Source organism: Dermacentor albipictus, chromosome 1, assembly GCF_038994185.2.
Source record: "Dermacentor albipictus isolate Rhodes 1998 colony chromosome 1, USDA_Dalb.pri_finalv2, whole genome shotgun sequence".
Classification (NCBI taxonomy): Eukaryota; Metazoa; Arthropoda; class Arachnida; order Ixodida; family Ixodidae; genus Dermacentor; species Dermacentor albipictus.
Genome location: NC_091821.1, coordinates 110,177,748 through 110,198,798, shown reverse-complemented (window position 1 = coordinate 110,198,798; position 21,051 = coordinate 110,177,748). Strand labels below are relative to the sequence as shown.

At 45.0% G+C, this 21,051-nt stretch overlaps 1 protein-coding gene across 6 annotated transcripts in view; it reads left to right on the top strand.

Moving 5' to 3' along the window:
• The window catches only part of Herc4 (HECT and RLD domain containing E3 ubiquitin ligase 4), a 283,320-nt gene that overhangs the window by 217,983 nt on the left and 44,286 nt on the right, over positions 1-21,051 (top strand). For all 6 annotated transcript variants that reach the window (XM_065439437.1, XM_065439436.1, XM_065439434.1 and 3 more), the window contains 2 exons: positions 474-556; positions 15,685-15,793. In XM_065439437.1, coding sequence (XP_065295509.1) covers positions 474-556; positions 15,685-15,793 — 192 coding nt within the window. The remainder of the gene's footprint in view (positions 1-473; positions 557-15,684; positions 15,794-21,051) is intronic.

The window sequence follows — 21,051 nt, the reverse complement described above, 5'->3', positions numbered from 1 at the left end:
TTCATTGGCTCGTGCACTCGCATTATTGTTGGGGTTCACCATGTGGCATGATAGCTGTTAACAAAAGATAACGGAAAATTAAATGCCTTGTTATGACATTCGGTGCCAGATCAACCTAAAGTTCCTGTGCCATTAATTAGAATTGAGGCTATACAATCAGTTTGGTTTGATGTCTGATGTGGTAGACTATTGTAGAATAGAAAACATCACTTTGTACATGTTCTTTGTCTATATTTGCCTTACCAGTAAAGTCACATATTGTTATATTATTAGCAAAGTCGCATATTACAAGTCAGCGTACAGGGTACAGTTTGTAATTTTGTAGTGCACATAATGTTCCTAGATTCAGTTCTCTTCCTTCTAAGTGCCTTGTGAGCTTGATTTGCTGTTTACTTATCTGCTTGTTTTTCCTCCTTGCTTCTCAGATTTTTTTCTTGATGTCGCAGTTCTGACTACCTTTTTTTTTCCTATAGGTATCAGTAGAGCACTACGGTCACACGCTTAGTCATGAGCTCAAGAAAGGTGGCAGCCATATTAAGGTCACGAGAGAAAATAGGTGAGTAAGCACCTTGGTACACGCCACACAGGATACAGCCCAACCTCTCGGCACTTGGTGGGCTGCTTGGTGTCAGAAATCAGGTTGCACTATAAATTTCTACTTATAAAAGCTATGGTTAATAGGAACGATGGCCAAATATATACTATCACCATTGCATAATGAAGGATATTGACATGTGTACTTGTTTAAATATCTTTCTTGGGTGACCGGTTTTTCACCGCCTAACAAAGTTTAAACATTATCGCTCAGCACAGGGTGTGCCTACATGTATAGGAAGTTTCTCGAAGGTTATTGATGGTACTGTCCGTTGTCTCTTGTCACTGAACCTTGTGTAATCTGATTGTATGCGCAACGCAAATTGTGCAGTACTTTCTGGAAGACACGCAGGCACCACTGATTATTCTGGAACCTGCGATAACTCATGTATAAAAGCCGATGCGCTTGCCCCACAGATCAGATTTCGATGATGCCAACTGTGTTTGCCGCTGTCATTGTGCTTTGAGTGTAACTTGCCTTTATGGGCACAGGTTCGTCCATTAAAAAGTTACTTTTGTCATTCACACTTTTGCAACTATTTTCTTCATTGTCATTACAACGTGGCATCTGGTGGAGGTGCTTTTGCATTCATTTACCAGACTCCCCTGTCAACCCTACACACCGAAGACAACACCAGTGTGCCCTGGACCATTAAGCAAGCTGCAGGCTACAAAACCTGTCCCCGGAGCACGGACTTCTACCTGAGATGACCAGAAAGATTGTGGCCAAGTCAACAGCCACACTGGCAGCCCCAGCATCGCCCATTGTGTTGCAACAGCCCAGAGAGCCACCGACCTTCCGCGGATAACCATTTGAAGACCCAGAAAACTGGCTGGAAACGTATGAGAGGGTTGCTACCTTTAACAATTGGAACAGCGACGACAAGGTGCACCACATCATCTTCTCATTGAAAGATGGCGCGAGGTCGTGGTTCGAGAATTGAGAAACCACCTTAACATTGTGGGACCTATTTTGTCGCGGCTCCCTACAAACCTTCACGAGCGTCGTGCACAAAGAGCGAGTACATGCTTGGCGGGAAAGCCGAGGGCAACTGCTCAATCAGACCACCGCCATCTTCACGGAAAAGATGACTTGTCTTTTCCGACAGGCCGACCCGGAAATGACTGAGGCGAAAAAAGTCCGCTTCCTGATGCAGGGCATAAAGCAAGAACTTTTCACAGGGCTGATCTGCAATGTCCCGAAGACCGTAACAGAGTTTTCGGCAGAGGCAAAGAAGACGCTAGAAATGCGCACCCACCAATACAACCTCCAAGTGCTTTCACCAAAGAGCGAAATTCAGGCACTAGGCTCCAAGAAGCTTCCAGAGACCATTAGAACTGTCGTACGTGAAGAACTGTGCAGGATGTTCTCTTGGACGGAGCCTCAAGTAGTATCCATTGCTTACATCGTCCAAGAGGAAATTCAGCGTCACTTGGAGTACCCAAATCACCGTGGCCTTGGCTGAAAACGATGACCTATGCCGCCCTAGCCCGCTGCAATGCTCCGCCCTCCCCCTTGCCCACGTCAGGGCCTGGTAACGCCGCAGTTCCGTTGTTCGCCGCTGCAGCCACCAGCTCACCTTCCTGTCACCCATCACAGCTACCCAAGGAAGACAGATGCATGGCGCTCTCCAGACCACCACCCACTCTGCTACCACTGCAAAGCAGCCCACGTATATTGCCGGTGCCCATACTGCAACTTGGGACTGCGAGGCTTCGCCATCAATGCGCCGCGTCCACAGCTTAGTGAACAGCCTCGTGATATCGCCGACTACATCGCCACAACACAGTGGAGACCCTGACGTTCTTTGTGTTCCCTGGCACCAGTAAGCTACTTGTCACCGCAGCGCTGACTGTACACAGGACCAGCTCGTGGCCGGTCTATAAGCCCATATTCGGAAAATTAAATGCAGCAACTGTTAGAGGTGCAGTTGCTGTACGTCAAAGTATTGAAGATCCTCCGCTGCCGCCGCCGCTGCTTCAAGATATATCTCGACGAGCTAGGAATGACAAGCCACCATCCCGGTGAAGCCTCGGAGCCAAGGGTATGCTGACAAAAGAAGACCTGACGATGAGACGTACCAGCTACAGAACAACACAATGCAGCCGTGATGCAATGCCACAACCCGATTGCAATGCAAGATAAAGAACCACCGACCTTTACATGCTTCTTGATGGCCACACCGTCATCGCTCTAGTAGACGCAGGAGCCAACTACTCATCATCAGTGGACCCTTCGCTGCCAAACTGAAAAAAGTCAGACTGCACGGGACGGCTCTCATATGCGGACAGCTGGAGGACACGTTACAACGCTGACTGGAACCTGCACAGCAAGACTTACAGTGCATGACCGGACTTACACTTCGACCTTCGTTATCCTTCAAATGTGCTCACGTGATTTAATTCTCGGCATGGACTTTTTGAATCAACACGGCACAGTCATTGACCTAAAGCCGAAGTTGATAACGCTGTCCACAGACCATGCATTGCTGCTGGAGAGGATTTCCTTGAGAGTACTTGAAAACCAAGTCAGCATCCCGCCTAGCTCCAGCATTGTCATTTCCGTCGGCACCAAAATACTTGCAGACGTAGAAGGCATAATAGACGGCGCAAGAGGTATCAAGAGGTATCAAGAGGTATCAAGAGGTATAATTTGCGTCGCAAGAGGTATCGCTCAACTACACCGAGGAAAACCAAAAGTGATGCTGATAAACTTCAGCCACGAGTTAAAACACATCAACAAGCGTACAGCAATAACATACATCGAGGAAGTTGTGGAAACCAGCGATTTATCGTCTCCATTTCTGTTGTATTTACCTCAGCAGTCAAAGTTTTGGAACCAGTCTCCGACATAAATCCATGTCTTCCCGTGAGTAAGCAGCAACAGCTTAAGGTCTGCTCCGATGATACGAAGACTGCTTTTTGACATCATTGTGTATTCGACAAATGCCAGTTGCAAGTCATCACATAATAACCGAAGAATCCGCTCGACCACTTCGCGTGAGCCCTTATAGAGTTTTGACGTGAGAATGTGAAGCTATAAGACAGCAAGTCGATGAAATGCTGCGCGATGACATCCAGCCGTCGAATAGCCCATGGGCAACTACTGTACTCTTGGTGAAGAAAAAGGACAGAACCCTGCGTTTCTGCGTCAATTATCATAGGTTGAACGAGATTGCAAAGGAAGACATATACTCCCTCCCACGCATAGACGATGCATTGGATCGGCTCTTGAATGCTAAGTACTTCTTGTTGATGGGTCTCAAGACTGGCTACTAGCAAATAGAAGTTGACAAGAAGGATCTTGAGAAGACCCCTGTCATCACGCCCGACAGCCTCTACGAGTTCAAGGTCATGCCATTTGAACTGTGCTCGACAGCTGCAACACTTTAGCACATGATGGACATAGTGTTAGCAGGGTTGAAGTGGCAGACCTGTCTCGCCTACTTGAATGACGTCCTCGTCTTCGCTGAGAATTTTGACGATCACCTTAGGCATCTTGGAAGGTGCATGTTAAAGAACCCCAGGTGGTAGAAATTTCCAGATTCCCCCACTACGGCGTGCCTCATAATCAGATCGTGGTTTTGGCACGTAAAACCCGATAACTTTAACATTTAGGTGCCTTGGAACAGTACTGGAGGCCATCAAGTCATCAAGGTTCACTCTGAAGCTGGAACAGTGCTGCTTCGCTTACAATGAGCTTCTGTTCCTTGGGCCACATCATCAGCAAATCTGGAGTCCACCCTGATCCGCAGAAGACATCTGCCATTGCTAAATTTCCACAGCCCACAGACAAGAAAGGAGTGCGCAGATTTCTTGGCTTGTGTGCCTATTACAGGCACTTTGTCAAGAACTTCTTGCGCATTGCCCAGCCACTGACCTTTCTCACGAAATCAGACATTGAGTTTAAGTGGGAAACACCTCAAATCGAAACATTCGAAGAGCTTAAATGATGCCTGCAGTCACCACTAGTACTCGCACATTTCGATGAAGACACCGACACCGAAATCCACACTGATGCAAGTAGCCTAGGCCTTGGCACTGTCCTTGTCCAGGGGAATGACAGATTTCAAGGGGTCATTGCTTATGCTAGTCGGTCGCTGTCAAAAGCAGAAGCCAATGATTCTACGACAGAAAAAGAATGCCTTCTCATCATTTTGGCTGCCACGAAATTCTGTCCTTGCCTTTAAGGCAGGCCCTTCAAAGTCATAAGCGACCACCATGCCTTGTGTTGGCTGTCAAATATAACCCATTCAGGGTCGATTTCTTTCGCCATATGTGACCGCCCAGGGTCGAATTTTTTTATTGCAGATTCCAATTCTTCTGAGGGACCTACTTCGAAGAAATTTACCGTAATTTTTCTAGGGTGACCGTAAAGTGAGAAAAAAATATTTTGCGTTGGTATATATGTACTCTTTATTCATGAATAACAACAATAAAAAAATGAAATAAACTTATAAGAATTAAAAATTTGATGCATTGTTATAGTTCAAGGCTTAGAATATGCGCACACGAGAATATTTCACAAGTCTCAAATGAGGTGTGGCCAGCACTGCCGAAGACACGCCATGTGCCAGAGCCACAGCACATGACTCGCCACTTAAAGTCAAATGTCGCTTCAGTTGACCAATTGCGAGACAAGGATTCACAAGTGATTGCTATGCTCAAGTTGCTCACGAATGTCATGCGTCTACTATTGACAAACATGGACACTCCGTCTGCTCATAGCACACTGCAAGTGCTGGATGCACTGACTCCAGTACTTGAAAGCATCGCATAGCACCATGGCCCACCCCTTGTTGCCCTTCCACAAGGAAGTCAAGAAGGCATCTCTATTGCAGTGGAATGCCCGTGGTCTCAAATTGAGAATTTCAGATTTTAGACACTTTGTCTTCGAAAACCGTTTTCCCATCCTTGCAATTTGTGCACCGAACGTGCAGAATGTTATACGCATTTCTGGCTATGAGGCATTCATGTCCTCTACCTGTGGTGATGTGAGCAAGGTCATTGAATATATTAGATGTGATCTGACATAGGTGTTGCACCCAGTCCCGCCTCACGACGACAACCTGTACGTTTGTTTAATTGTAAAAACGAAGAAGCTTACGTTCACATTTGTCGCTGTTTACATTGCTCCTTCAAGTGGCTTCAACTCTAAACGACTGCAAGACATGCTATCAGCGACACCCGGCCCTACGATTCTCACCGGAGATTTTAGTGCTCACCATGCACTTTTAGGGAGTTTGAAGATGGACTCCAGGGGAAGGAGACTAGCATCCTTTGCCACACAATACGACCTTTAATGTCTCAACGATGGTAGTCCAACATACTTACGGGTCCTTACCTACAGCAACTGCCTAGACTTGAGCCTGCTTTCTCGGCGTCTTGAAAGAAACGTGCAGTGGTTTCCAGACATCGAATCACATGGAAGTGACCATATTCCCACATAACTAAAGATCAAGGGAGTATATAAGTGCTCCTCCACGAACCTTCGGCGAATTGACTAGTCGGCGTTTCGGTCGCACATGGAGGAAGTATGTCAGCAAGGGAACCATTAAAATCTGGAACCTGAAATTCAAAAAGCCACGCAAGAAACTATGCGCGGTTTTCAGCCTTTCCCGAAATAGGAAGAATTTGAAGCCGAACTGCAGTGACTACGAGCAATTGGTTGGCTGGCTGAAAGAAGATACAGGAGAACTAAATCCATCCATAATCTCGGACAGGCAAGGCGGATGCAAAATAAGATTTAACGCTGCATTGATACACTACAATCTCAAAGATGGAAACGTTTCTGTGAGTCGTTAGATCCACGTCAGTGATTATCTCAGATATGGAGAACCGTGCGTGGACTTCGCGTATCACCGCAACAGCGTGTTCCTTTCAAATCCCTCGCTTTGCACCAAGGTCGCAGAGAAATTGACATTGCTGAAGAATCTTGCTCAAGGCTTGTCAGCTTGCAGCTCCAATGCGCACTTACACCATGTGCCACTCCTGTGCCACGAGATTCCCGCATGGATGTAATGTTTTCGGTGGAGGAGCTTGAAGCGGCACTGGCGACTTGCAGGCGCTCCTCGTCACCTGGGCCGGACGGCGTTACCTATGCGGCGCTTGCCAATCCTGTACAGAAAGCACGACTCCTGCTGCTAAACCATTACAACGAGTCTTGGTGCAACGGTTCGGTTCCACATGAATGGAAATGCAGCCGCTTCTCAAACCTGGTGGTTCCACTTCTCAAACCTGTTAAATCATTGTTAGATTTGTCATCGTACTGCCCCATCGCTCTGGCCAGTTGCATAGGGAAAATAATGAAAATAATGATTTTGACGCACCTGGAATGGTACCTGGAAAATTACGTGTACCCAGATGCTATGGCTGGCTTCTGGCATGGGCGCTCATCCATAGATAATGTAATCGATTTGGTCACATTTGTTCAGCATCAAAAATGTCTGAAACGGCTCACTGTGGCATTATTCGTTGACATAAAAGGCGCCTATGATAATATAGCACATTATGCCTTTATAGAGGCTCTGATTGAAGCCGGAATCAGTGGCCACACTTTTCAGTGGCTGTGCAGTTATTTGACCAAGGATGGTGATGACCAAGGACCAAGGATGGTGTCACGACTCAACACCAAACATTCCGTGGAGTGGAGTGTTGAGCCCGACGCTATTCAACCTAGTGCTCATTGGCTTAGTCGGATGCTTGCCCAACACAGTTCAAGTATCAATCTATGTCGACGACATCTGCATTTGGGTGTCTGCTGTAACACAACTGCAGGCACAAGCATGGCTACAAAAGGCAGCTACCTTAACATCACTGTGCTTGCGAAAACAGAACTTAGAGCTGTCTTCAGAAAAATTCTGCCTTGTTACATTCACTCCGAAGGCAGTGAAGTGTTACTCTGTAAGTGTCAATGGGCAAACAGTTGCAAACTCATGGAAACACCGCCTTTTAGGGGTATTCATTGACCACGACCTATCATGGAGCCCGCACAATTTATACCTAAAGAAGAGGTTAGTGACAATCATACATCTCCTCAAATTTCTCGGTGGAAAGTCATGGGGCACATCGGTGCGGTCAATGCTGCAGCTTTGTAGTGCCTTGTTCCTCGGTTTCACAAGATACAGCCTCCCTGTGCTTGGTAACACCTGCAAAACAAACCTGCACATACTCCAGGGACTACAAGGTCAAGCCCTAAGGACGTGTCTTGGTCTTCCGAGGTGTGTGTCTACTGCAATAACGATTGTCATGGCTCGAGATCACCCAATATCGACCTACTTGGCAACCGACTCTTTCAGGGCGCATATTTGGTATGTTGCCCGACTACCTTCTCACCATCTTGCCACTCTACCTGTAGAAAGGCCACACGCAACTTTCAGTCTTATAATTGTTGGCAATTGTACCTCATTGCCATCGAAATACATGCCTGCAGCAAAGCCATCCTCACCTTTATAGTGCCTGCACAGACCTGATATATGCTTCACCATCCCAGGAATCATGAAGAAAGCTAACATGCTGTCATTTGCCCTGCAGCAGGCCACATTAGGACTTTTACATGAGGTGCACAGTGGCTGCGTACACGCTTAAATCGATGGCTTAGTCACACCTGCAAGTTCAGCTGCTGCTGTGGTGATACCAACAAGATCCGTCAAAATACAGCTGAAAACGTCACATGTATCATCAACGATAGCTGCTGAGCTGGTCGCCCTGCGTGCGGCTCTTCATTTCATTCAGGAGGAACCACCCCATGCATGGTCAATCTTCTGTGATTCCAAGGCAGCCCTACAGAGTGTACTCTCAGCACTGCGCCATGGATCACATGAGCAGCTCGTTGCAGAGATCAGAAAAGTCCACCATCGCATAGTTGACGAAGGACACAATATAATATATCAGTAGTTGCCTAGTCACTGTGGCATACATGGCAATGATCGAGCAGGCGTAGCTGCCCGATCTGCCCATGACGGCATCAACTGTATTGCCATTCCTCTTTCAAGAGCCGACTCAGCGAAAAAACTTTCCGCACTTGCACGTGACCTGACATTAGCTCAATGTTATTCATCCGAGTTCACAAGTACACGCCTTCATACCCTAGACCCTAATCTACAGCTCCGTATTCTGCCCGAGCTTCCACAACGTAACTGCACCCTTCTAGTCAATCTATGGCTTGAAGTAGCATTTTCGAATGTGTACTCCTTTCTTACCGGAATGGTCAACAGCCCACTCTGTGACTTTTGCGGGTGCAGTGAAACAGTCGTGCACCTTCTTTGTGAGTGCCCTCGTTTCAACCCGCAAAGAGCAGTCCTCTCAGCCACCCCAGACAAACTGGACAAGTGCCCAATGACAGAAAACAACATCCTTGGAAACTGGCCTATGCGAACATCAGCGCGATCCGCTATGCAGGCGCTGCTGTGGTACTTAAAGACTCGGGACTTTCTGACAAATTGTGACTGTACACTGTGTGACGTAGGATTGTACGGTGACACTGCGTAACACTAGGAACATCTTTGCGAGCTGCGTGACAGTGCCCACAGAAACAGTTCATGTGTATCATGTGTACGTGTGTGTGTGTTCTTTTTTTTTATCCTTTTCTGTCTCTCACCTATCACATCCCTTTGTCCCTCCCCCAGTACAGGGTAGCCAACCGGAGACAATGTCCAGTTAACTTCCCTGTCTTTCCTTTGCCTCCCCCCCTTCTCTCTCTCTCTCTCGCTCCCAAGTCTCAAATGTTCCTGCTCTTACACTAATATTTACGTCCATAGCCTAATCGAACTGCGTAAGTGAGCGCACCCAAGAAAACTGTGTGGTTGTGTGCCTGTCAAAAAAGCAAAACATGTGACAGACTTCCGCTAATCTTCATCTTATTGCCAACCAGAGGCAGTTGGATATTGCAAGTCTCCCCCCCCAAAAAAGAAAAGGAAATGCATGCACAGCAGCATCCTTCCTGTGCTCACCCCTGTGAGCACTAAACTAGTGAGAAACAGGCGACCGTCCTTTGAGCAATCAGTAATAACATAGCCACCAGTTTTGCGATCGCAAGAAGCCAAAACGACTCGCAGCACAAAACCCAAACTGCCGCCCGCCCGCATGCCAATGTGCGAGCGGTAGTATGTAGACGCGCCGGAGCAAACTAGCTCTAAAACAAACCATGCAACAGAAACGGAGAGAGGGAGGCGTGAGAAAGAAATTCCCTGTATTCCCACACAGTGGCAGTACATGCCAGGAAAGAAAAAATTTGGAAATTGGCGTGCTTTTTAAGCGTACAGATGGCGCCATAAATATACAGCATCGACCATTTTGGACTTTTTCACGGCGCCGTATATTTATGTCATTGACCCTGAAAGGGTTAAAGAACCCTTCAAGATGCCTTGCACGTTGGAGCCTCACACTCCAGGAATTTGACATCACGGTCATCTACAAATGTGGACGCAAGCACTTTGATGCTGACTGCCTATCACATGCCCCCATTGACTTGCCACTGCAAGACGACAAAGATGATGATGCCTTCCTAGGAACAATAAGCGTGGAAGACTTCGTTGAACAACGATAAGCAGACCCGGAACTAAAAAGCCTCGTTGAGTATTTGGAAGGCAACACTGCAGTTGTCCCTAGGGCATTCAGGCGAGGGTTGTCTTCGTTTTGCCTGCAAAATGACGTCCTTGTAAAAAAGAACTTCACCCCCGTCCGCGTAAACCACCTTCTCATTGTGCCTGTAGCATTGCAGCCAGAAATCCTGCATGCCCTGCATGATGATCAGACTGCCGGGCGCCTTGGATTTTTCCATACGCTCGCAAGGATACAAGAGAATTACTACTGGCCACATCTTACCACTGATGTCACCCATTACGTCAGCACATACCGAGACTCAGCGATGCAAGACATTCCCAACAAGACCAGCAGGACTGCTACAGCCAATCGGGATGGACTTATTGGGGCCATTTCTGACGTCAACATCCGAAAATAAGTGGATTGTCGTGGCTACCGACTACCTTACCCACTATGTCGGAACAAAAGCCCAGCCTAAAGGCAGTGTGGCTGATGCGGCAAAATTCATTATCAAGAATATATTGCTACAACATATTGCCCCGTAAGTGTTCATCACCGACCGAGGAACGGCTTTTACAACGGAGCTCACGCAAGTGATTTTGCAACACTGCCACAGGTAGACAACTGCCTACCACCAGCAGACGAATGGTCTTAGGAGAGGCTAAACAAGACCCTTGCCGACATGTAGGCAACGTGCGTCGATGTCGAACACAAGACACAGGACGCTGTCCTTCTGTATGTAACCTTCGCTTATAACATGGCTGTGCAAGAAACAATGCAGATCACGCCATTCAAGCTGCTTTACGGAAGAAACCCGACGACGACTCTTGACGCCATGCTGCCGCACGTCACTGACAAAGAGAATCTCGACGTCGCCACCTATCTCCACTGTGTCGAAGAAGCCTGACAGCTTGCCCGCCCATTTATCAAGAATCAGCAGAAGACCGACAGCGAGCACTACAATCTCCAACGACGATACGTGGAGTACCAGCCTGGTGACCGTGTTTTGGCTTGGACCCCAATACGTCGATGAGGTCTTGGAAACTTCTGCGATGCTACTTCAGACCCTACAAGATCATCTGACGAATTGGCGTACTGGACTTTGAGGTAGTGCCAGATGGCATTATGCTGTCACAACGCTGCTGCTCACGACCTGAAATAGTCCTTGGTATGCAGAATAAACCATTCTACCAGTACTGACAAACTTTGGGGCTCTGTTTCTTTGTTCCTTTTTCTTTGCTAAGCGTGTTTTATTTTTTCGCTCTCCAGTTATGTTTGTAGCATCGGGATGATGCTTTTTAAAAGGGGGGCATTGACATGTGTATGTGCTTGTTTGTTTCTTGGGTGACCGCTTTTTCATCAGCTAACAAACGTTATTTAAACGTTATTGCTCAGTGCAGGATGCACCTGCATGTATCAGTAGTTTCTCGAATATTATAGAGGATTCTATCCATTTTCTATTGTCACCGAACCTTGTGTAATCTGATTGTATGCACAACATCAATTGTGTAGTGCTTTCTGGAAGACATGCGGGCACCAGCGACTATTCTCGAACTTTCGATGACTCATATATAAAAGCCAACGCGCTTGCCCCGCATCAGATTTCGCTGATCGCTGACTGTGTTTGCTGCTATCGTTGTGCTTTGACTGTAACTTGCTTTAGTGGTCGCAGGTTCGCTTAATAAAAAGTTAATTCTGTCATTCACAGTTTTGTGACTGTTTTCTTCATGATCACTACAATGTGACAATATATTTCACTGCTGCACTTCCCAACAAGGGCTTCCCGTGTGTTGCCATAGTGCATGCTGGAATATTGTGAGCTCATGTTGGCACCCACTTGACAAACCACAATGAGTAGCTGTGCTTGCTTGTTTACATGTTTACAACAGTCGAAATTGCACTCTGTTTTTAAAATTAAATTATGGTATTTTACATGCCAAAACCACAATCTGATCATGAGGCACGCCATAGTGGGGAACTCCAGAAATTTAGACCACCTGGGGTTCTTTAATGTGCACCTAAAGCCAAGTACACAGGTGTCTTCGCATTTCGTCCCCATCGAAATGCAGTCGCTATGGCTGGGGTTGCACTGTGTTGTGATTGTGCAGTACATATAAACAATGAAAAGCTGTATAGCATAAACTATATGTTGTACAATTTCAAGTAGATAAAATTTCTGAATTCTAATTTCAGGCATGAAAAGATGTTTCCTTAGGCAGTCAAGGGTTTGTTTACTTGGTACATAGCAAACGGCAACTTCTTGTCTGCCTCTTGTGAACAAAATACACTTGGAGGCTCCAATTCATCATTTTTACCTGATGACTTTATCACTGGCTCCAATTTCGATCACTTGCTCCCTCTGGTTGGTAGAAGTACGGATGTACTTCTGGTACTCTAGCCAGGTTTGAGATTAAAGCATTCAAAAGACTCTGTTTATTTTGCTTGCATGCCTGACCAGAGAATTTACTGTAGATCCCAGTAATGTATGTCCATGTGGGTGCTATGTTCATGGCTCCTGTCTGAGAATACCAAGAAAATAGTACCTTGTAATTTTTGCTAGAACAAGAGTCCCTCCCCCAGAAGCTTTTGAGTGGTGGACATCTTGCAACGACGAATTGGAGGGGGCGGCGGGGGGGGGGTATACACACGCAAATAAACTTTCTATATTTTCTGTACCATTTTGAATGGTATATTCGACATTTTTGCATTGTGGACACATTATCAAAAGAAATGTGAGCCTTTGACCCAGCCTACCAGGATCGCCAAATGTTACCAGCTGGGCTATTCTCCGCATTGTCAAATTAATCAGATTGTTGAATTCACCATCTTGTCAGTGCTGATCTCAACGCCAGAGTTACTCTTTCTTGCTTGCTTGTTCTGCGTTTAATGTTGCATGGGGAAATACAATGTTGTCGCTGTTTGAAGCTCCAATCTCTCCTTTTTGAGATGGTACCAAGATCACAGCATTGCGTCAACGAAAAGCCGCACTAGGATGGCTAATTTCATGATCTTCGGTGTGACGGCATCTCTGGAAGCCTGATTTTCTGTCCAATTTTAGCCAACAGCACACTTGAAAAGTGCCACTTTCTCAACTTTGACTTGAGACTTCATTCTTATATTTCCCCACATGATAAAGGAAAACCTGAATATTATGAAAAATTTTTAAAAGAAATTGGAAGCTTTGATCAAACTGACCACTCTAATTGCTGAGTCACCCTTCAAAAGGGTTGGCAGTAAAGCTTGGGGGGAGTAGGCGGAATTTCGCCTGCCGCCCATCGTGGGGAGAACTTTGGCTAGAAACCAATAAAAGAATGATCTCATAATTTCTACATTGAGCGTATTTGAATAAAGAGAAAATCAGACTTCCACCCATTCGTAGCAATTGCGTATTTGCGCAATGTAATGCAAGTATTTCTTTTTTCTTTCTTATTCTTTTGTTTGTGTGTGTAAAATTGAGCTTGAGGAAGCTTATTGTGTTATATTGTTGAACCTCGTTATAATGAAGTCACAACCAACATTAAAATACAGTAAACCCTTGTTAACTCAAACTCTGATATCTCGAAACATTGGTGAAGTCTTAAATTTTTTTCTGGCTGTGGTATCAACCCAATTGAATTGAAAAATTTAGTTGTGTTCTTCACCTCTTATCTCGAAAAGCTTTATACTGGGCTCTAGTTTCGACTTTGAACATACCAGGAAAAGAATTCACTGACGATTATGATACTCCCTAATGGGAAATTTGGGCACAGCTCTATATGTGTTTTTGTTTTGCAATATATTGAGGCAAAGAATTTGAGAGACATGTAGCAGAATCGGCAATCATTGAAAATCTGATCTTGGTTCAAGTGTGTTGGCTTTTATGCATGACTCATCAAAGGTTCCAGTGTAAACGCTGGTGGCACTTGGCTTCCAGAAAGTACTACACAATTCGCATTGTGCAATCAGATTGCAGAACAATTGCAAACCATGACAACTGAAACAAATGCGAACGTGACCAAACCAAGCAAACCAAACAAGTGCAAGCGAGAGCTGATGCGAGCAGACAATCGTACAAAACTAGCGGTCTGGCTGAGGCTTGATATGAGTATGCATCGAGCGGTCGGGTGGGTCTGCATAAAACCAGTTTCCCTGGTGCACGTCACTGAAGGGGCCGCTCTCATTGGTGTCTGCCGTTCACCAGTCGCGTCTTTCATCTGCCGCTCCACGTTTGCTTTCTCATCTTTGTGCTTTTGTACTCCTTCACTCGGTTATGCCGCTGATGCCCCCGCTCGCTGCAGGAACGGGCCATTAATAGCTGCGCTCTAAAAGCTCAAAAGCCCATATCATCCTGCTCAAGGTCACAATTAATACTGTGACCATACCCACCACTGCTGCGCGAGGCCACACAGAACAAAGTGACAGCTTGCCAGCTGAGCCAGATGCTGCAATGGGTAGTGCTCCCTAATAGTACCACCCCCCCCCCCCTCTTCTCCATCTATCACCACTCATGCACACTTGCTCAGCTGCTCGCTGTCACTTTGTTCTGTGTGGCCTCGCGCAGCAGTGGTGAGCTGGGAGGTGAAGTCTTTTAGTATGGTGACAGTATTAATTGTGACCTTGAGCAGGATGATATAGGCTTTTGAGCTGGTGTGATCAGCCCACATGCTGCACCCAAAAGAAGCCAGCATGTGAGTGAGCAGCCCCACAGCGATTCAGCGAGATCGTGGCTTGATAAGGATGCTTGATAAGGCTTAAGGGCTGTGTCATTCATAAGTGTTTGCTAAAGCCATGACAATTGCACTCTAACACAGTTCAGTTTCAGATTTCAAAGTGAAATTGTTCAGAATTCATTCAGATGCAGAAAGTAGCAGCATCAGCTTTTTGGATGTCTGAAACTGGTTATGCCCAGATGACTGGCTTCAAATATTGCATTTGGATCAATCGTCTTGACTGCCAAACATTCTATCTTGGTGCTGTGCCAGTAATGCTGTTGCCTGTAGGTGCGACTGTATCTGGTGCCAATAGATGTGAAAGAGACCGAGAGTATTATACTAGTGGCTTTTTAGAAAGGTTACATGTGGCCTATGTGCAACCAGCGGGCTTCTATTTTCATGATTTCACTTATCTTGAAATTTTTTCAAACAGCTTCGAGTTAATGGTGGTTCACTGCGTACCTTCGTTATATTCAGTATTTGTTATAAGCTAAATTTTATATTTACTTCATTATATTTGATAATTTATTATATCAATGCTTGTTTTATCAAGGTTCAACTGTATTGAGAAGAATCATTTAAGTAACACTGGGCCTTATGCAGAATGTTAATACCGGTAGTGTACAGAATGAAACTTGTTTCATAAGATTCTCTGTAAATTATTAGACAAACTATGCTGGATGTCCTAGGTCTTGCCAAGAATTTAAACAAATTTAATGCAAACAGTGATAGTTGTATGTTATGGTGGTAGTTCATGTTAGCCATGACTATTTTTTTTTTCATTTTGTGGGAAATAGTAGCAGTATAGCATTGCGCTTTGCAAGTCTCTTATAGGAAATTTTACGTTGTACTGCAGGCAGGAGTATGTGGATCTCTACGTGGACTTTGTCCTCAACACATCAGTCAAACACTGCTTTGAGGCATTTTCTCAAGGCTTCTACAAAGTCTGTAGCAGCAAAGTCCTGGTAAGCATAGCCATTTCTAAACAAGCTCGGTACTAACAAACAGGGTACTGCTGTCATCACTAATGTGTTCAGGATCAATACACTACATTCGACGTAGGTGTGGTGTGTGATGAGCCTATATGCATATATGGGTAGTTTCTGACGGAATAATTGTTGTAAAGGGAGAATGTTAAGTTTAGGGAACAGTCACCTTCAGGACAAATCAAATGTGCTGAAAGTCATTAGTCTCGTAGCTTGGCTCTGAAGTCACTGCAGACGTTCACTATGCGTAAAATACGTATTGGCCCACGACGATACACAATACGAAAGATGGTTATGAAAACGTATAAGCAAAATACAAAAATTGTACAAGGTGAGGTGGAAAATAAGTTCTTGTCTTGATGATTATGTAGATGCCATATGCAATCTTATTCACGAGTGATTGGGTGTGTCCATGAAATTTTAGTTCAGTATCTAAAATGATGCCAAAAAACTGCACTTCATTTGAAACCTGTATGATGTAATCACCAATGTGAACAGAAGGTGTGACATTGATTGAAATTTGCTGGGCATGGAATAAAAGTGGTTTTAGTGGGATTAATCTGAAGATTATTATATTGGCACCATGAAGTAATATTGTTCAAGTTGGTGTTAAGGTTAGACTGGAGCGTGGCAACTGATTTACTGGATGTAAAGATGGTCATGTCATCAGCATAAATTATGCACTTGGTCTTAGCAAGAATAGTGGATAGGTCATTAATAAACATTAGAAAGTAAAAGTGGGCCTAAAATTGATCCCTGTGGGACTCCTATGTTAATTAGCTTGAATGATGAGAGATGGCCATTAACCTGTATCATTTGAGACCGGTTACTGAAGTAGTTTCTAATAAAATTTAGTGGAGGACCAGATATGCGGAATGATTCGAACTTAACAAGTATTCGATGGGTTATGGCATCGAAGGCCTTCATCAGGTCGATAAATACAGATCTCACAATTAGGCCTCTGTCAATAGCTTGCTTTATTTCTTCAGTTAAAGTAGTAAGTGCCAGTAGAGTTGAATATCCTAGGTGAAATTCAAATTGCTGAGGAGACAAAAGGTTAAATTTCTTTAAGTAGCACATTAATTAAGTGTGGAATAGCTTTTCAATCACTTTACCAAAAAAAGGGATACAAGTTGGCCTTTAACTCCCTACTGAAGTATGATCACCTTTTTTGAAAACAGGAACTATTCTACCAGCTTTAAGGCAATTTGGAAGCGCCCCTGCAGATAACAATTTGTTAATGATTAGTGCCAAAACTGACAGTTGTCGAATGCAGATAAAAAGAATGACTGCACTGCGGTATATCAGGTAAAGGACATGCCGCTTGCTTCGTATCTGTATATGTGCAAAAATGTTCACTGAATGCATTATCTATTCTATCAGGATCAGCATACATTTCGTTGCCTAGCTTTATTTTTATTGTGGTCTCTGAGCAATCATTTTTGTTCAGAAGCTCTTCAATAATTTTCCAGCAACATGTCATATTGCTTGTGTTTTTTTACAATAAGATCTTGGTAATAATTGCGGTTATCACACCTTAATAATGAAGATAGCTTTGGAGAATATTTCTGAAAGCACGCCTTTAAGGTTACAAGGCAGCAACTTTAATTTATTTTGAAGGTTAAGGTTGGCAGATATATACTAACTTCCAAGAAACTGTTGTGTAATTTGTGAACAACCATTTTGCTTCGTCACAGTAGTGCAAGTGGTGCAGTTTTCTATACTCTTAGCTATTGTTTCCAAGAAAGATGCAAAAGCCTTTTCTGCACAGTCCTCCTTAATCACTGATGTCCAGTCTACTGTACTAATTCACTGCACAAATTTGAGCAATTTAACACATCGCTTTGTCAAAGTCATCATTATCATCATCAGCCTGTTTTATGTCCACTGCAGGACAAAGGCCTCTTCCTCCGATCTCCAATTACCCCTGTCCTGTGCCAACTGATTCCAACTAGCGCCCGTGAATTTCCTAATTTCATCGTTCCACCTAGTCTTCTGTCGTCCTCGATTGCGTTTCCCTTCTCTTGCTACCCATTCTGTAACCCTAATTGGCCAACAGTTATCTACTCCGCAGGGGCGTCTGCGTCAGCAGGCGTTTGGTGTGTTGTGACACCACGTACCCGAGCACACGAGGGTTGGACCCTCCCGCATGTAGCCGTGCGCGGCTTAGTCGTGTCCGGGGAAAGGGGGATCTTGGGGGTTGAGCCGATGCCGGGTGTTTGGACCTTTAAGGCCCCCCGGCAGAGGCAACACACCTCTTTGGCCTCTGCTTCACATTGACGGCATCTCCGGCCTGACCCACCCAGGGGAAATTGGCAGTCGCCTTTTTCTGTCTTCTCCCTCTAAATGCTTTTTCTTTACCCTCTTCTTTCACACCTGTCCTGTCTTCTTGTATCTTCTGTTCACTTCAAGTTTTTGTAGGTGGCAAGGGTTAACCTTGTGTGGCTAACCTACCTTGGTAATGTCGTATTAGGTTATAGTTGAGGTGTACAGCTGGCGTGGGCAGGACTTGCTTGCGAGTTCCTGTCTTGTCCCCTCGCTGGGCTCCATGGTGGGTGGCTGGCATCATGACCGAGCATTAAACGCACTTTATGGCTCCACCTCTCTCAGAAAATGATCGCACTCCAAAAAGAGTGCAGACCGAGGACATAACTTCCCAATGCTTCCAAAAAACAAACGAACATTTCCCCAAGTATCATGTCATACATAGTGAAGATCCAGATCAACCAGCTCGAAAAATGTCCCCATTCATAGTATCAAAATCTCTGACTTACACCCTGGGCCTTGGCTACATGGTGACGAAGCTAGCCAGTGGCGACCTACTCCTCCAAATCTGAGACAAAGCACAATACTCGAAACTCCCAACCTTAGTGTCCTTTGGAGACGTCCGGGTAACCGTAACTAAACACAGTCAAAGGAGTAATATCTACGCACGATTTCCTGAACCTTTCTGAAGAAGAGATGTTGGATGGTCTGAAAGACCAGAATGTCACCGAAGTTCATCGTATAAAAATCTGAAAAGACGACAAGGAAATACCTACAAAACACATAGTCCTGACCTTTGCCTCCAGCCAACTCCCCGAATCCATATAAGTAGGCTATCTTAGAATAACTGTAAGACCATACATTCCAAATCCGAGACGATGTTTCAAATGTCAAAGATTCGGCCATGGCTCTCAGAGCTGTCGTGGCCGCCAAACATGTGCCAAATGTTCATCAAATGCTCATGAATCTGTGGACTGTACCGCTGCACCACAGTGCGCGAACTGTGAAGGGGATCACCCCGCGTACTCTATATCATGTCCGACCTGGAAGAAAGAGAAAGAAATCATAACTATCAAGACCAAGGAAAACATAACTTATCAAGAGGCACGCAAAAGACACTCATCAACATTTCAATTCAAAGCAAAAACAACTTTCACCGATGTGGTGCGCAGGGGCGGCACACCACACCAGGCCTCGGCCACCGCCCAGGCAAAGCCTGAGGCAGGGCCACTCCCGCCCCCGGCAGACGCAGCGAAGGCTGCTCTGCCACCTCTGAACAAAGGCGCGCCGGCCTCTCGGTCGGCCGCTCGCAAGGCTTCCCCCAGTCGAGAGAAGCCCACAAATCGTACACCCGCAGGTTCACCGCTGAAATCCAGAGCCTCTAGTGAGGCAATGGACATAACACAAAACTCACCTCTGCTGAAGCAGAAGCACAGCTCCCTGAAGCGAAAAAAAAAAGAAAAAACCCCAGTATTGGCACCCCGAAAACCAGCATCCTAATTTTCTAACTACACTTATCAAACATGGCGTTCCTTATGCAGTGGAACTGCCGAGGACGAATAAATGACTACTGTGACATAAAAAAACTGTTAAACACACTGTCCCCGGTGGCTTTATGCTTACAGGAGACCAACTTAGGTCCCAAACAAAAAAACATTTTAAACAAGTACAATGTCTTTCGCTCTGACCGAGAACACGCAAGTAGACTGTCTGGAGGTGTTGCTATTGTAATTAAGACTGGTGTTGCAACCCAAGAAATCAAACTTAAAACCAAATACGAAGCTGTTGCCGTCCCTGTCATTCATTTTAAGATGATCACAATATGCAATATATATCTTGAGCCACACCTAACAGTAACGCTTAATGATTTAGAAACCCTTTTAGAACAGCTACCAGAGCCGTACCTGCTAGTTGGTGATTTTAACGCCCACTCCGGTTTTTGGGGAAGTGCACACACTGATGCAAGAGGCCGTATTTTAGAAGATTTTATTTTAAGTAATAATGTTTGCCTCCTAAACACAGGCAAAAGTACATACTGCTCTCCGAGCACGGGAAAAAAGAGTTCCATAGATTTGTTTTTTGGTTCACCCTCTGTTTTTAGCTATTTTAAATGGTATGTCATTGACAACCCATACGGCAGCGATCACCTGCCTATATTAATCAGCCTAACCTCTCCACCACAAGTCATCCCAACAAAACCACGACGGTGGAAGTTACATTTAGCCGACTGGGCACTTTTTAAAGAAAGGGCCAGCTTAGATAAAATAGTTTCAGATGATTTAAGCATAGACAAACTGAATGAAGCTATCACCAACTGTATTTTAACTGCTGCACGCCTGGCAATTCCTCAGTCGTCAGGAGTAGTAAAAGAGAATCACAAAATTTGGTACACACAAGAATGCCGAGACGCAAAAAGGTGACAAAACAAATCCTGGGGAATTTTTCGTAGGTACCCAACGCAGGAAAATTTCATCAAGTTCAAAAAATTCAGAGCAAAAGCCCGGTATATTCACCGTAATGCAGAAAAAATTTAATGGCAAGGTTACGTGTCCTCAATAAATAGCACAATCACATCAAAACAGATGTGGGAGATGGTAAAAAAGATAAATGGCAGCTACTCCCCATTCACGGTTCCATTTCTCTCTGACCCTGGCATACAGACAAATATAGAAGAACAGGCAGATATTCTGGGTGAATATTTTTCTGCGGTCTCCAGTTCATCTCACTATTCAGAATCATTCCTGAAATACAAAAACACAGCTGAAAGACAAAGACTGCCGACAAGTGGCGGTACAAATGAACCCTATAATAACTTACAGTTCAGGAAATTAATAGAGTACTGTCCGCTGGTGAGCAAACTGCACCTGGCCCAGACGAAATACATTATCATATGTTAGCTCATTTCTCTGAACTGGCTGTGGAGGCACTTTTAAATTTTTTTAACAAAGTTTGGGTATCGGGGAAACTTCTCG